This window comes from Octodon degus, unplaced genomic scaffold, assembly GCF_000260255.1.
Source record: "Octodon degus isolate 3935 unplaced genomic scaffold, OctDeg1.0 scaffold00193, whole genome shotgun sequence".
Classification (NCBI taxonomy): domain Eukaryota; kingdom Metazoa; phylum Chordata; class Mammalia; order Rodentia; family Octodontidae; genus Octodon; species Octodon degus.
The window spans coordinates 3,528,987-3,543,380 of record NW_004524769.1 but is presented as its reverse complement, the minus strand read 5'-3'; the positions used below and the strand labels follow the sequence as shown (position 1 = coordinate 3,543,380).

Here is a 14,394-nt window from a genome sequence, read left to right as displayed (position 1 = left end):
GAGTGTGCCTGCAGAGAATCGCATGGAGAGAAAAAACATTCTCTGAGGCTTTCACAGAGAGCAAATTGGTCAAGCAATGGCCGTGACTCATCCTCATGGCTGACACTGACAAAAGATCTACAAAGTGCAGTACAGGGCTACAGGATAAATCCTGAGGGTACTTGATTGACCTTATCAGATACAAAAGTTACATTTCTTGTTATATAGGTCTTGATTTATCTTGGTCTTAACCATCCAGGAGAAAAGTATAAAAATGAGGTATATAAAGTAAAGCCATATTAATATAATGAGCTGTAAAAGGCTCAAGTCAATAACTTCTGAGGATAACCCATTACTATTATACACTGCTGGACAGTGTTGGATTGTTTTGCTGAAATAAACACCTACAGTATTTAGATGCCAATAGAATACCACCTCTGACAGGACTGAGGGGGATACAAAGGAAAGAACATATTTGTATATACAACATAGTTAGGATAGATATACAGCTACTTTCGCTTAATTCAATGAGAAGAAAGATGTGTACTACTAATGTTTGGACAGGATATCCTGTCTGCTTTTTGTATTATGGATAACCACTAAGAAGATAACAATGTACAATATATTGATTATCGAAACTGTCCTATTAATCAGCTTTGAAACTGTCTCATTCATATTTGTTTCTCAATAAAATAAAAAATAAATAAATAAATAAATAAATAAAACTAAAAAAGAAATTCCTAGGCTGAAAAATAATGGATTCAAAGCCATATTCCATGCAACAGAAACCGAGAAAAAAAAGCAGGGGTAGCTATTCTGTTTGCAGACAATGTGAACTTCAAACCATGAATGATCAAAAGAGAAAAATAAGCACATATTCATCAAACCTGGCAGCACCCAACTATATAAGCCTTTTTTTTTAGATACAGGGTCTTGCTATGTAGCTCTGACTCATAGTGATCCTCCTGCCTCAGCCTCCCTAATGTTGGGATTACAGCCATGTGCCAGGATGCCCAGTTCCAGGTCCGGCATGGCATATGGTACCAGGGATTGAACTCAGGACCTTGTGCTTGCCAGGCAGGTGCTTATGCCACAAAGCTATCTCCCCAGCCCATGAGACAATTATTAATAGACATGAAAAATTAAGTAAACAATAACACAATTGTAGTAGGAAACTTTAATACTCCATTGTTACAATGAGATAGATCAACTGGACAAAACATCAAAAAATAAATATCAGAACTGAACCAAACCTGTGGACAGATGGACTTAGTAGATGTTTTCAGAGCATTCTACCCAACATCATCAGAATACACACTCTTCTTAGCTATACATGGGATGTTCTCCAAGACAGAACTAACATACCAGCCACAGAATATGCTTTTTAAGTAAATAGAAAGGACTTGAAATTATTCCACACATATTATCTGACATAGTGCAGTGAAACTGACAATTAATGACAAAAGAAACTGCAAAATTTCTGTAAACACATGAAAACTAAATCATACCCCCCTAAACAACCAATGGGTCACAGATGAAATTAAAGAAGAAACTGAACAATATCTCCAACTAAATTAGAAAGTAAATAACAAACCAGAACTTGTGGGATGCAATGAAGCAATCCTAAGAGAGAAATTTACAGAGGTGAGTTCTCACATCAGAAGAACAGAGCAAGCACAAATAAGCCACATACTGTTGCTCCTCAACAGTATGAAGAAGCAGAGCATGCAAGCCTGAAGCCCATCTAGGGAAGGAAATTGCAAAGATCAGAGCACAGATGAAGCAGATGGATACTAAGAAAACAATGCAAAGAATTAGTGAAATGAAGAGTAGGTTCTTTGGAATAATAAATAAAATTGATAAACTTTTAGCTAACCTTATCAAAAAAAGGAAAGACTCAAATTCATGCACTGAAGAAGAGAAAGGGTAAAATAACTGCATATCCCAAGGAAATGCAGAAGATTAATATCTACTTCAAAAATTCTTTACTTTCATAGGATAGAAAACATGAAGAAACAGATTACTAGATATGTATGAATTACCAAAGCTGAATCAAAAACATAAAATTCTGAGTAACTCCATATCAGTTAATGAGATTGAAAATATAATTTAAAACTTACCAACAAAGAAAAGCATGGGTCCTCATAGATTCATTGCTGAGTTCTACAAAAAAATTTGGAGATTTAATTCCAATGCTCCTCAGACACTTTAATGAAATGAAAAGGGAAGCAATACTCCCTAACTCCTTCCTCTAGGCAAGTATTACCCTGGTACCAAACCAGAGAAAGACCCAAGCAAAGAAAAAGCAGTACAGGCCTATCTCCCTAATGAACACAGATGCAAATATACCCAGTAAAATACTAGAGAACATAAAGCAGCAAATCATCAAGATTATACACCATGATACAATAGTAGTCTTTCAGTTATTTTCATGTGTTCAGCAGCAAAATATTTCCATCAGCACACTCTACCAATGGACTTCTCTTCCACCCTATGGGTCACGATTCCACCTGAGTCTACAGGGTGGGTTTCAAAGAAATAGCTGTAGCTCAGTCCCACAAGTGACGCCTGGCCACCAGTAACTGTCATGGTCATTATGCATGTCCACGACACACTAGAACTTTGTGTGATGTCCTATCCTCAAACTGTTAGAAGTGCTGGTCATTTACTTGCCATTCCAGTAATTATTTTATGTTTTACTCTTAGTACTTCTTTGCAATCATGAAAACTTTTTCTTAGTTCAATTGTTTGAAATATTTAATTTTTAATTAATTAGTATTTAATTTTCTGAATATTTCTTAATCTTAACTTTTTTTCTAAGATTTATACTACATCTTTGACTTACAATTTATTTAAAAGACATCATATGATATATTCTCCTAGTATTAGAAACTTTAAAAAGTATATTTCCATTTTCTGTTGACTTAAAAAAAGATTATGAATAAAAGCAAATTCTGAAAATAATTGACATTTTGAAGAAATTTTTAAAAATATTATACACCATGGTCAAGAAGGAGTCATCTCAGGAATATAGAGATGGTTCAACATACACAAATCAATAATACAATACACTGTATCAATAGGGCTAAAGACAAAAATCATAACATCATCCCAATAGATACAGAGAAAGCTTTTGACAAAGTCCAATGCTCATTCATGGTAAAAAACAATGCAGAGAATTGGAGTAGAAGGTCTTTATTTCAAACTGATAAAAGCCATCTATGACAAACCATCAGCCAAAATCACACTAAATGGCTAAAACGTGAAAGATTTCACTCTAAAATCAGGAACAAGAAAAGGATTCCACTATTATCATTCTTATTCAATATCATTGTGGAAATATTAGCAGAGCAATTAGCTAAGAGGAAGAAATAAAAGAAATAGGATAAGAAAGGAAGAAGTTAAATTATAACTATTCACAGATGATGTGATACTTAACAGAGAAGACCCAAAAACCCCACCAAAAGGCTACTAAATTTAATATCCAAATTCAGTAGTGTAACCGGTACAAAGTCAATGAGTGAAAATCAGCAGCATTCCTGTGCACAAACAGCAAACTCATGAAGAAAGATATTAGGCTATAATACCATCCGAAAAACGAAACACTTAGGAATCAATCTTTAAAAGGTAATAAAAGATGGAACATTGAAAACAATAGTACTCTGAAAAGAGAGTTTGATCAGAAAATGTAAAGAAAGCCCTTGCTCATGGATAGGAAGAGCCAGCACAGTAATGATGCCCGTGCTCCCAAAACTGCTATACAGATTGAATGCCCTCCCTATCAAAATACAACGGGCTCAGCTTAGCACAGGTGGACAGCAGGTCTGGCACTCTTGAAATAACAGATGCAGTGTGCATGCAGTGAACTCAAGAACCTCTTTGTGTCTTTTCCCTTTTGAAATATACTGCAGAGTCCAGGAAAGTGATCGCGCCCCTCCACAGGAGCCTTGTACAAATGACTCCTTCACAGCCAGCACAGAGCTTGTTCATAAGTTTTATGATGTGTGAAGCATATGTTCAAGGAAGTATTTATTAGTGAGACTGCAAGTTAAATTAGGAAGGCTGGTTCATACCTTAAATGCTTTATCATTTTCCATTCTGTTTATGTAGGTAGGCCCTTGTATGAAACTTCAATTTGTCTTTAATGTATTTCTCTGGCAAGTGACTTAATCTCGTCAGTTGGATTTTGTTTTGAATCCCCTGATAGTTCTCTCTCACAGTTGGGAGGAAATGGGACAATTATTCTTGCAATCTTAAAGTTTTGTATTCTGTGCACATAGTAAAGAATTATTTTCCTAGTGGATTTAATGAGATTCTTCTCCCTGAAAATCAGGGCATTTTACCTTCAAGACAATATGATAAGTTTAGGAACTGGCTGCTCACATCCTTGTCTGTGACAGTCACATCTGAAATGAAGGATAATACAGATGGCCTCTATCACAGATCCTGCAATGAGCTGTGGCCCTTGGGCTCTGATTTCAGCAACACTTCAGCCAGAGCACTCCAAAATTAAAGCCAGAGTTTAAAATCTGTAAACTCAGAGCCAACAAGATAGCTCAGTGGACTAAGCTCCTGCTTAGGTAAGCAAAGGGACAAGGTTTAGTTCCCGGCACCACATGCTGCACCAGCCCCGCCTCTGGGGAATACTGAGCCTGCAACAGAGATTGGGCATGGTGGTGCACACCTCTAATCCTGAGCTGTGTAGTGAGACCCTGTATCAAATACGTTTTTTAAAAAATCTGTAAACTCTGCAGATCTTAAAATCCATTGCAGCCAAGCTTTGGTAGTAAAATCCTGAAAATCAGAAGTTATTTAATTATGAATCATGCCACTTATTATATCACCAGCCTTATTTTCCCTGGAATGTCTGTGTGAATGCAATTCACTATACACGTCTAAAGAATAGTACATTTACTTCACAAATCTAAAATCTTTCTGTATTATTAAGATACATAATAATATATGTATGTGTGATGTTTTGTGATGGGAAAAATTACCCCTACAGAAATAAAAGCTCACTAAAACATGCTCTAAGTGCATACAGCTTGTTCCCTAAACAGATCCCTTTAAATACACAGCAGCACCTCAGTTCAGACTTGACTCTTTCCACAACTGCAGTCATAAACCCAATTGGACTAGAACCGAATAATAATAGAATGTTGACCTTATGGAGAAATTTGACTAGTCATAATGCAAACTTAAAGTGTTAGAAACAACTGCATAATATAAAAAATTAATCTCTATGTTTTTCTGCCCCATGGACACTAAAACTCTTTGGAACACGATATTGGTCTTAAGGAAAACCAAAAATCCATGGATCTCTGTATGGCACTGGCATAAAGAAGAGAAGCTGGCTGGCCTGGAAAAGCGTGACGCTGCAGCTCATTTCACAGAGGCTGCTCGGCCATGGCCCTGCAAGGAGGCCCGCTCTGGATGTTTTCTCTGCATTTAAAATCCTGGCTGGAGCCTCGGTTTATCTTTAAACACTCACGCTTGAGCAAGTTCAGACAAAGTGCTCCTCATTACAATTCACTCTGCTTCCTTTATTGTCTAGTAAATTTCCTTCACAAGGGACAAAAACAATCTGTGGACACATGAGCGCCACATCTAAAAGATGCCTGTGATGGTAGAATTGCAGGACAGCACATGCCTAGGACAGCACATGACAGACGCAGGATGGGTCACTGGACTATGTCATTGGCTCTGCAAAGCATCACACACATACCCCGGACCTCTGTCCCCGTCCCCGTCCCCACTGGACTATGTCATTGGCTCTGCAAAGCATCACACACATACCCCGGACCTCTGTCCCCGTCCCCGTCCCCCTGACATGGCAAGTCTGCAAGCATCTGCTGCGTGTATTTGCTGGGGAGATTGAAACAAACAGTTGCAATCTACTTCTACTTCTGCCCTGACACCAGGAGGCGCTGAACAAGGTGTATCGGGGTGCTTGTTGCTGTCATGAGTCTACTACGAGCCCGGCACAGTCATAACACCTTACACGTCCTCACAGCAGAGCCACAAAGACTATAATATAATTGTCCCTATTTTATAAATTAAGAGGCTGAATATCAGAAAAGACCCAGAAACAACCTCATGTTGAAGAGGCAGGAAAACAGTGAAAACCCAGCTATCTTCCTTTATGTTCTCTCCCTGAAAAGCCTGTTTGATATAGTACTAGACAAGTGTCATAACTTTAATTAAGTTTAAATTAATTATAATTAAGCTAAGTGAAAAATCTAGGTGCTCAATTCCATAGACCAGTGTTGAGACTCTCAGCCCCCATAGTTGTCTGCTGCTAGTCATAACGGTGTTGGACACCACTTCAGAAAAGGGTGTTAACATTACTGCTGCATGTTTCTCTAGGCCAGTTTAGTCTCGATTGAAAATAACTATTTTTCTTTTAAAAATTATAATAAACATTTATTAGCAAATTACCAGGCCTCTATGATAAAGACAATACATTTTTTGTAGACAAGTAACCAATTCCATTCAACAGACTGCATAGGGATGGAAAAGATGTTTATTCTCATGACCATACAGTCAGAAAATTAGAAGACTTGTCAGCTATAGTTCAGGCAGACGTTCTGCTCAAAGATAAAAATTAATGGTGTCAGGCATGGTGGCACACATCTGCAATCCCAGCACTTGGGAGGCTGAGGCAGGAGGATTGCCATAAATTCAAGGCCAGCATGTACTACACAGTGGGTTCAGATCTATGACAACTACATAGCAAGACCCTGTCTCAAAACTTATAAACAAACAAACTGATGGTGGTGAAAAAAAATCCAAAAGCCAACAGGAAAATCCCAAATAATTTTCCATCATCTCATTTACCTGTAGTACTGCATAGTCCATCAGCTTAAAGTTGCTCTTATGGTTTCTTATAAATTTGGGGATATTGTCCACTTAGCAGTAATCTTTGAAATCAAGCAATTTTCTATCTTTGGCCTTCATTTTATCCAGGAAAGCTTTCTCTTAATGAGAAGTCAAATGACGTTTTTCATCAGGTAGCCAGTGAGAGAAACTCCAGCATTCACCAGCCTGCCTGCAGATCTTCTTGCGCAGCGTTGGCTTTCGCTACCTGAGGGCTCAAAATGCACCACTGTCACAGCAGTGGCAAAGCAAGCAGACACACCATAGTCACAGCAAAGCCAAGGAGACTGCTCTTTCCTCCTGTTAAGATCAACTCTCATTTTAGGAGAAGAGATACTTGAGGCATGAGGAAAGAGACCTGGGAGTACACACGTGGAAGAAGAGTTGGGCGTCACAGAAGGAGGGCTGTCAGAGCTCGGCAGACCCAGCAGGACCACAGGGTCCTGGACCTCCTTCAGCTCCCCCAGCCTGTGCTCGCTGCCAGCTCCCCTGCCCAGTCCTCCTGTAGACTGTGAGCTGCTACAGACCTGCTGCTGAGCCACAGAGCCCAAAGACATAGTAGAAGGTTGGACTTACTGAAAAGATAAGCCAACAAATGACTGTTGGGTACCATGGCCACGAAACACCAGCCTCCTCCCTCCCCTGATAAACATTATAATTGTTGGCCCCAAGCCACTAGGCCTCATTGTTTGCCACTGCTACCATCAGCCGGCTCTGGTCCAATGTACCGTGGCCCAGGTACCAGCAGGCTTCTCCTAGCCAAGGTGACTCGGCTGCTTTCTCAGACAGAAAAGAGCTCCAGTGAGAAAAGAGGAACCAACGGCTGGACATCAGCTGACGCCTGGGGTGGTTCTCTAGGCCGCTCGCACTGCAGAATGTATTCAATACTGGAGACTATTTACGTCGCCTAAGAATTGGAGAAGCTGCTAGCTTAATGTATAGTTTGTAATTCAGTCCTTTAAAATTCTGGCTCATTATGCAAGGTTTAGGTTTAATAACCTGGAGAGTTTGGCAATATAGGCATTAATAGCCTAATTAGATCTTCCTAAATATCTACTCATATTCACTACAGTAAATGTCTTCGTGCAGCTAGCTGGGGGGGGGGGCAACAGGTGCTTGCTGCACCTGTATTTGTTCCTACTAATGCTACTTTTAAATTAAAATGCATTCTTATTTCTTTAAGAATTATGGAGACATCAAAGAGGAAATGATTTCTAGTCCACAACAACTACGAGAGGCACTTGCCTCATTGTTAAGTGAGGGCTTTGGATTGCTTCCCATAACGTGCATATGTTCCAGTTAGGAATACAGAACATTGTTCAAAATGCTGCTGAGGACATGCAGTTCTCACCCCACCACTAGCTCGGAAGGTTTGCCTTTCTAAGGTGATTTCCTTCCCAAGAAAGGAAGAAATGGAATGACGCCACGAGCATCCACTCTTTCCTGAATGCAGTGGTGAAAATCTCAGTTGCCTCCTTGGGCAAAATTGCGTCTCTTTTGTGTTCCACGTCCTGTGGGACAGCTTGGTTTGCAAGCCAATTATTTTTTTTATCTGTTTTCTGTTTTCCTCAACTGAACATTTTTATGAGCATTGAATTCTCGGGTAGAGGGCACTAAGGAGAGACACTTGAGCTCATCTCCTGCAACACTGCCCCCAGAGCCTGAGGCATCCGGGAACCGCAGCTTCTCTTCTTCTTCACACCAGCCCTTGCTGACCCAGAGGACAGCTGGCCCCAGACGTCACCTCTCTTGGGGTGAAGGAAGAGGAAGCTGCTGCTGGACCCGCCTCCCCTCGAAATGGGCATGTTCTAGCCCACCATTCTGACTTGATGGTCTATTCAGAGCTGAGTGGTATACGTTTGCTGTTGCCACACAGACTGCTTCAGAGTCAGTTCTGAGCAGTGTCCTGGCAGAGAAGCCCTAGAGAAGTGTAGACCGGAAAGCACTCATAAGCTAGACAACCTTTCCTTGACAGACAGGCCATGCCAGTGACGGCTGGAGACTCCTACAGGCAGCAGGCACATGGCGGCTAGAGTAGCATGGCTCCCAGGACAGAGAGCTGGTGACAGGCACTCCTGGTGTGACGGTCAGGAAATCCATGATAAATCCCAGTCAAGTCTGAGGAGCTACTGTGGTCCCTCCTCTAAGGTTCCTGAACAAACAGCATAATGCCCTGTCTGTTCATTGTTCTTAATCCACAGAATGTCAGTACTGGGGCTCGGAGCTCCAGCTACCAACTCTGGATTTTGGAGATGTTTTAAAAAATGATGAAGATGCGTACACGTGGCTCTCCACCCTCAAGAAAGTAGGCATCGTCCGACTCACCGGAGCAGCTGACAAACAAGGAGAAATTAAGAAACTTGGGAAAAGGATTGGTTTCCTCTATCTCACCTTTTATGGGTAAGTCACCCATGGGTTTGTGTTCTCCTGTCACAAATACAGCTGGTTGTTCTCCCCACGAGGGTGTTCCTCTGCTTGAAGAGAGAGAAATGTCCATAAAGCCCTCAGCAGGATTCCCAGTGAAAGAACGATCTGAAAGTAATATTTCTCTGGAAATGACTGGAAGTTTCGACATAACAAAGACATCAGGCTAATTATAGGTGGTGTGGTGGTCTGTCCAAGATGCTACAGCAGTGCTGGGAAGATAGCTCAGCATCTAAGCACCTGCCTGGCAAGCGCAAGAACCTGAGTTTGATCCGCAGGCCTGCATACCTGTAATCCCAGCACTGGAGAGGCTGAGACAGGGGGATCACTAGGAGTCAGAGCTGTATAGTGAGACCCTATACCAGATAGATAGACAGACAGACAGACAGACAGATATAAAAATAAAAGATTTTTTAAAGATGATATCACAAATTGCATAACTTAAGCAAAAGACACTTATTTTCTCATAGTTCTGGAAACTAGAAGCCCAAGGTCAAGGTGACCAAGGGTTACTCTCTGGAGAGGTCTGCTTCTCTGGCCTGCCAATCTCTGTCTTCCTGCTGTTTCTCTGCATGCGCTGGCCTGCATGGCATACTCCAGCTGACCCCCGTCCTCCTACGAGACACCAGACTTCCATGTTAGGCCCTGTCCTTATCAACTCGCTTGGCTTCACTACACCCTCCAGGCCTTATCTCCAGGTACATTTGGAGATAGGGTTTCAGCAGATGCATTTCAGAGAACATAATTCCATCTATAACAGGTAGGAAGAGAGATCATGCTTCTCCAATAGTTCTAAAACATATTCAACTTCATAAACGTTACAGTGCATTAAAGTTTTACCACTTGAGAGTTGGCACAAACCAAAGTTGGATTCTAGAGAATTGAAACCAGCTAGCAGAGGTGCTAAAAAGATTAAACTAGCCATGCATGGTGGTGCACATTTGTAACCCCAGCACCGGGCAGGCAGAGGCAGAATGACTGCCACAAATTCAAGGCCAGCCTGGGCTACATAATAAGACCTTAGCTCAAAAAAATAAAAATTAAACTAATATCTAGAATATTTAGGTTACATGCTCAACACAGGAACTAGAATTAATCTTAGCATCAGAATAAGAACCTATTTTTACAAGAACTTCTGGGGAAGTAATAGTTACAGATGGTGAAATGCTAATAGGATGTGCCCAGAAGGGAGGACGGGAGCTCCATTTCTAGTGTTTAAGATGAACTCCCCACACAAGGCGGGGGCACTTCTTCCTGGGCTCACAGAGTACACGACGTAGGAACAGGACCCTTGCCGTGCCCCGGCTGCAAACTGGTAGTGCGCAGCCTGTGTTCACTTGTGTTTGGTTTAGCCCACATGTTGCTGAAAGAGATGAGTCTCAGCATGTAAAAACTGGAAAAGATTAAATTTATATGAATCTGGGGGAGGGGTGAAGAATTCCAATGGCATAACAAGCGAGCGTGAAGGCCTGCGTGCCTACCGTCTGCTGGGCAGAAGCAGGAGTCGCGCTGGAGGACTTTGCCAAAGTCTTGCCTTCAGCCCTGCTAGCAGCTGAGAACTAACCCTCATCTGGAGGAAGACGTGTTCTTGAATAGCATAAAGATCAAAACCACGCGATCATCTGCCTTCCATAACTCGAGCAAGTTACTCGTGGCAGAAAACGTGGACAATCCAGTCCCCACCCACGCCCTAAGAAGTTATAAAATTTATGTGTCACCTCTACCTAAAAGACTCTGTGCTTGTTTAGAAATTGCCACAATTCTAATAGACAAAGAAAACAGGAGAAAAATTTTCTAAATCATAGGAACCTCGAGTATATTATTTGTTGTCTTACAGGATCTCTAAAACAGATGTTATCTTCCAGTTCTCTGACGAGAAATCACAGCCCAAGGAATTAATTTGCAACCCAGGTTCTCACAAGTGGTTACAAGGAGCTCAAAGTATAAACCTGGTTTTCCTGTCCATCTTTCCATTCCACTACTAATAAGATAAAGTATATGGAAAAGATGCTCTGAGGCACCGGAATAAACACAACCTTTTCCAATAAATTTATTCTAAGTTGTTTCACTTAGCTTTTATTTGCTAGTGACAAACTTTTTGCATCTATTCCAATGCATTTCACAATTCCCTAACACTGACCAAGTCGGGGCTTCTTTTTTGGAGTTCCCTGATTCCACCCACCCGCACATCCACTTCACTGTGGGTCAGAACCTTTATCCTGATTTATGATTTTGTTTTGTTTCTACAGATCCTTAAAATGGGCTAATAACTTGGCCACTGAGCTAATGTTGTGAAACTTATTGGAAAAAATACTAAAGGTCTGTTGTCAAAACAAATCAGACTTCCTACCACTGTCCCTTTTCCTTCATGCGCGACCTTCCCGTTGACTGGAGGTGCCCATCTGTCCTACCCCATCTGTCGCACCCTGCTCACACAGTCACCGTCTTCCCAGAATCTCTCAACCTGTACACATGGTGGAAAATGCCTTTCCTGCCACCTTATACCTACTTCCACCCCTGACTACCCAAATCTCTCCTTTTTGGATGATTTTTAGTTCCCTACCTTAAGACCTTGCAGCGAACAGTTTTGTGGATGTGGCTGTCACTGCTTAATTGGCTTTTGTTGCTGAGAGAGTAAAACAAGGACTATTTGCTCTGGGACATCACTCTTTGCCACTTTCCTGCTTCACACGTCAGGGAACAACGCGGAAGCACAGGTAACCCGGATTTAAGGAAACACTAGGGATACACTGATATCCATTAGTGTTGTAAAATGGTGGTTCTCAGGCTTAGCTACATATGGGAATAGTTCATTTTAAGAACATCCACATTGATGACGACCTGCACAGTTTTCTCTAACAGGACAGGTGTCCGGCCTGAGTGCCAAGCTCAGCACACGACGCTCTGTGCAGCCACAGTTGGAATCTGTGGGAAGCCCGGCTGTTCTGAGGCAGGAAGGCAGCAATTGCAAGGGAACCCTGTGTTTCCATGCTGCACATGCTCGTCCTGTGTTCACTTACGGGCTTCTCTTGTGCTCTTCGATGTTCTTCACATCTGGGCATCAACTGCGTCCTTACCAGAATCCATGGCTGCTTTAAACATGGCCCTCATCTTTCAGATCTTTGATTCTACATTTCTAAAGTGCCTTACTCTTGTCTGAGACTGCCTGGCTGGTGAGTGGTTGAGTGAAGGAATAAACAAAGCCAGCAGGGAACTGTCAAACAGAGCAAGGAAGTGTCAAAACAGAAAGGGCAGGGAAAGGAAAGAAGGAGCAAGTTGAAGGTAAACCTGCTTTTCAGGCAGTTTTATCCAGGAATACATAAAGAATAATAATTGGCTGTTGGTGGCACCTCAACGCACTTGCTTAAGAACAGAACACCTTGCAACACTTTCCTGCTTGCAGAGTTACTTACTTGGAGAATTTTAAATGCCTGAGTCTAAAATGAGAATATACTAGATGCTCTTAGTTCTTGGCTGTGACCTCAGCTGTTAAGTGGTTGGTTGGAAGAATAAGAGACAACAGTTTCCAGAATTTCATGTTGTCTTCGTACATAGTAGGCAAGGAATAAGTGTTTAATGAATAAATGCATGCCTCGATGTTTTAAGGGCCTATAAAACAGCAGATGGATGCAATGATTGCTGCCGTCTTTCACAATTACAAACTTATGTTTGACTAACTCCAAATGGTAATCGATGTCAGAGCAAGTGTGCTCCACACTCGGCTCATCTGTGTCCCCGGGGTGCTTGTCACTGTCTTGTCAGCACATCACCCAGACAACATCTTTCCATGGGACTATGTCAAATGCTTTGTCACCCTCAGGCCTTACGATGAAAGCTTTCCTGAAACAGGAGGATCAAAGCTGGCCTATAAAATTCCCAGTCAGTTGGGTGTGGTGGTGCACACCTGTAACCCCGACACGTGGGCGGCTGAGGCAGGAGGATCGTTGTGAGTTTGAGACCAGCCTGGGCTACAAAGTGAGCTCAAGGCCAGCCTGAGCTACGTAGGGAGACCTTGTCTCAAAAGACTAAGAATAATAATAATAATAATAATAATAATAATAATAATAGAAACAATAGATCTTGATGATTTCCAGATTTCATCTCATGTAATTGCTGCATAACCTTTATAAGGCCACAGTTGTTGAAAAAATATAAATACTTTGAGGCGTTTCCTTCCAGAGAGTTTAAGGAACCACGGAGCACCAAACTCACAAAGCATCTGTACTCCATTACTGCCCCGAGAGCAGCCCACGGAACCCAGGAGACACGGACTTTAGTCACGGCTTCCCGGGAGGCCATGCACAAGGGAGAAGTTATCTAAGCTTTTCGTGTAATGTCCCAGGTACCACCAGCCCCCTCCACTGAGTTCCCTGCTGAGAACGTGCCTCGCTCGCCCTTCCTGAAGCAGTGCCTTAATGCCTGCCACAGCCTGGAGGGCCTGAGTAAACACTTGCTGGAAAAGCGTTGCTGCGGCTGCCACTGGTTTGCGTCTGCGTGAGCGCTTCGCAAGCAGGCTTCTCCAAGTGAGCAAAATAAGGTCAGGGGGAGAAGTCTCCCGCGGGCCACCTCTGGAGCACACCAGCCAGACCACGTAAGAATTAAGATGTCCAAGTGGCCTCTGAGGAAGTCGGCAATAGCCTGTCCAGCACCCCGATTCTGCAAACCTTTCTGAAAGCCGTCTGAAGCCAGCCCTGATGCATTTCACATGTTAGGCCGTGTAAAAGCTGAGTGTAGCTGAGTGGATGTCCCAATGCTGGACATACCTGGCACCAGCAGGTATCAGCAATATGGGAATAGGACAGGAAAAGAAAAAACAAATTTACCTACTTTTTTGAAATTTTTAATCAAGAAATTTCTTGAGAAAACCACACAGTCCTTCTTGAATAAAAATGGCTTGCAGGTTATAAAATACCAACCTAGAAGATACTCAGACTTGGGAAGAAAAAAAAGAAAAATCTCTGAGTTTTGAACTCAGCTCTAACCATATCCTACTTGATAAAAAAAAAAAAAAAACCTTCTGCTGGGGTTTCTTAATGAGTTGTTTTACATGTAAGACTGAGTATAGTGTCTGAGTGGGGAGAAAGCTTTAAGATGAGTATTCCAGTAAGCATACGG

General features: G+C 41.9%; 1 protein-coding gene across 1 annotated transcript in view; it reads left to right on the top strand.

Annotated features, from left to right (window-relative positions):
• Positions 1–14,394, top strand: part of Bbox1 (gamma-butyrobetaine hydroxylase 1) — a 59,660-nt gene that overhangs the window by 15,550 nt on the left and 29,716 nt on the right. The window contains exon 4 of the mRNA XM_004644124.2: positions 9,057–9,255. Coding sequence (XP_004644181.1) covers positions 9,057–9,255 — 199 coding nt within the window. The remainder of the gene's footprint in view (positions 1–9,056; positions 9,256–14,394) is intronic.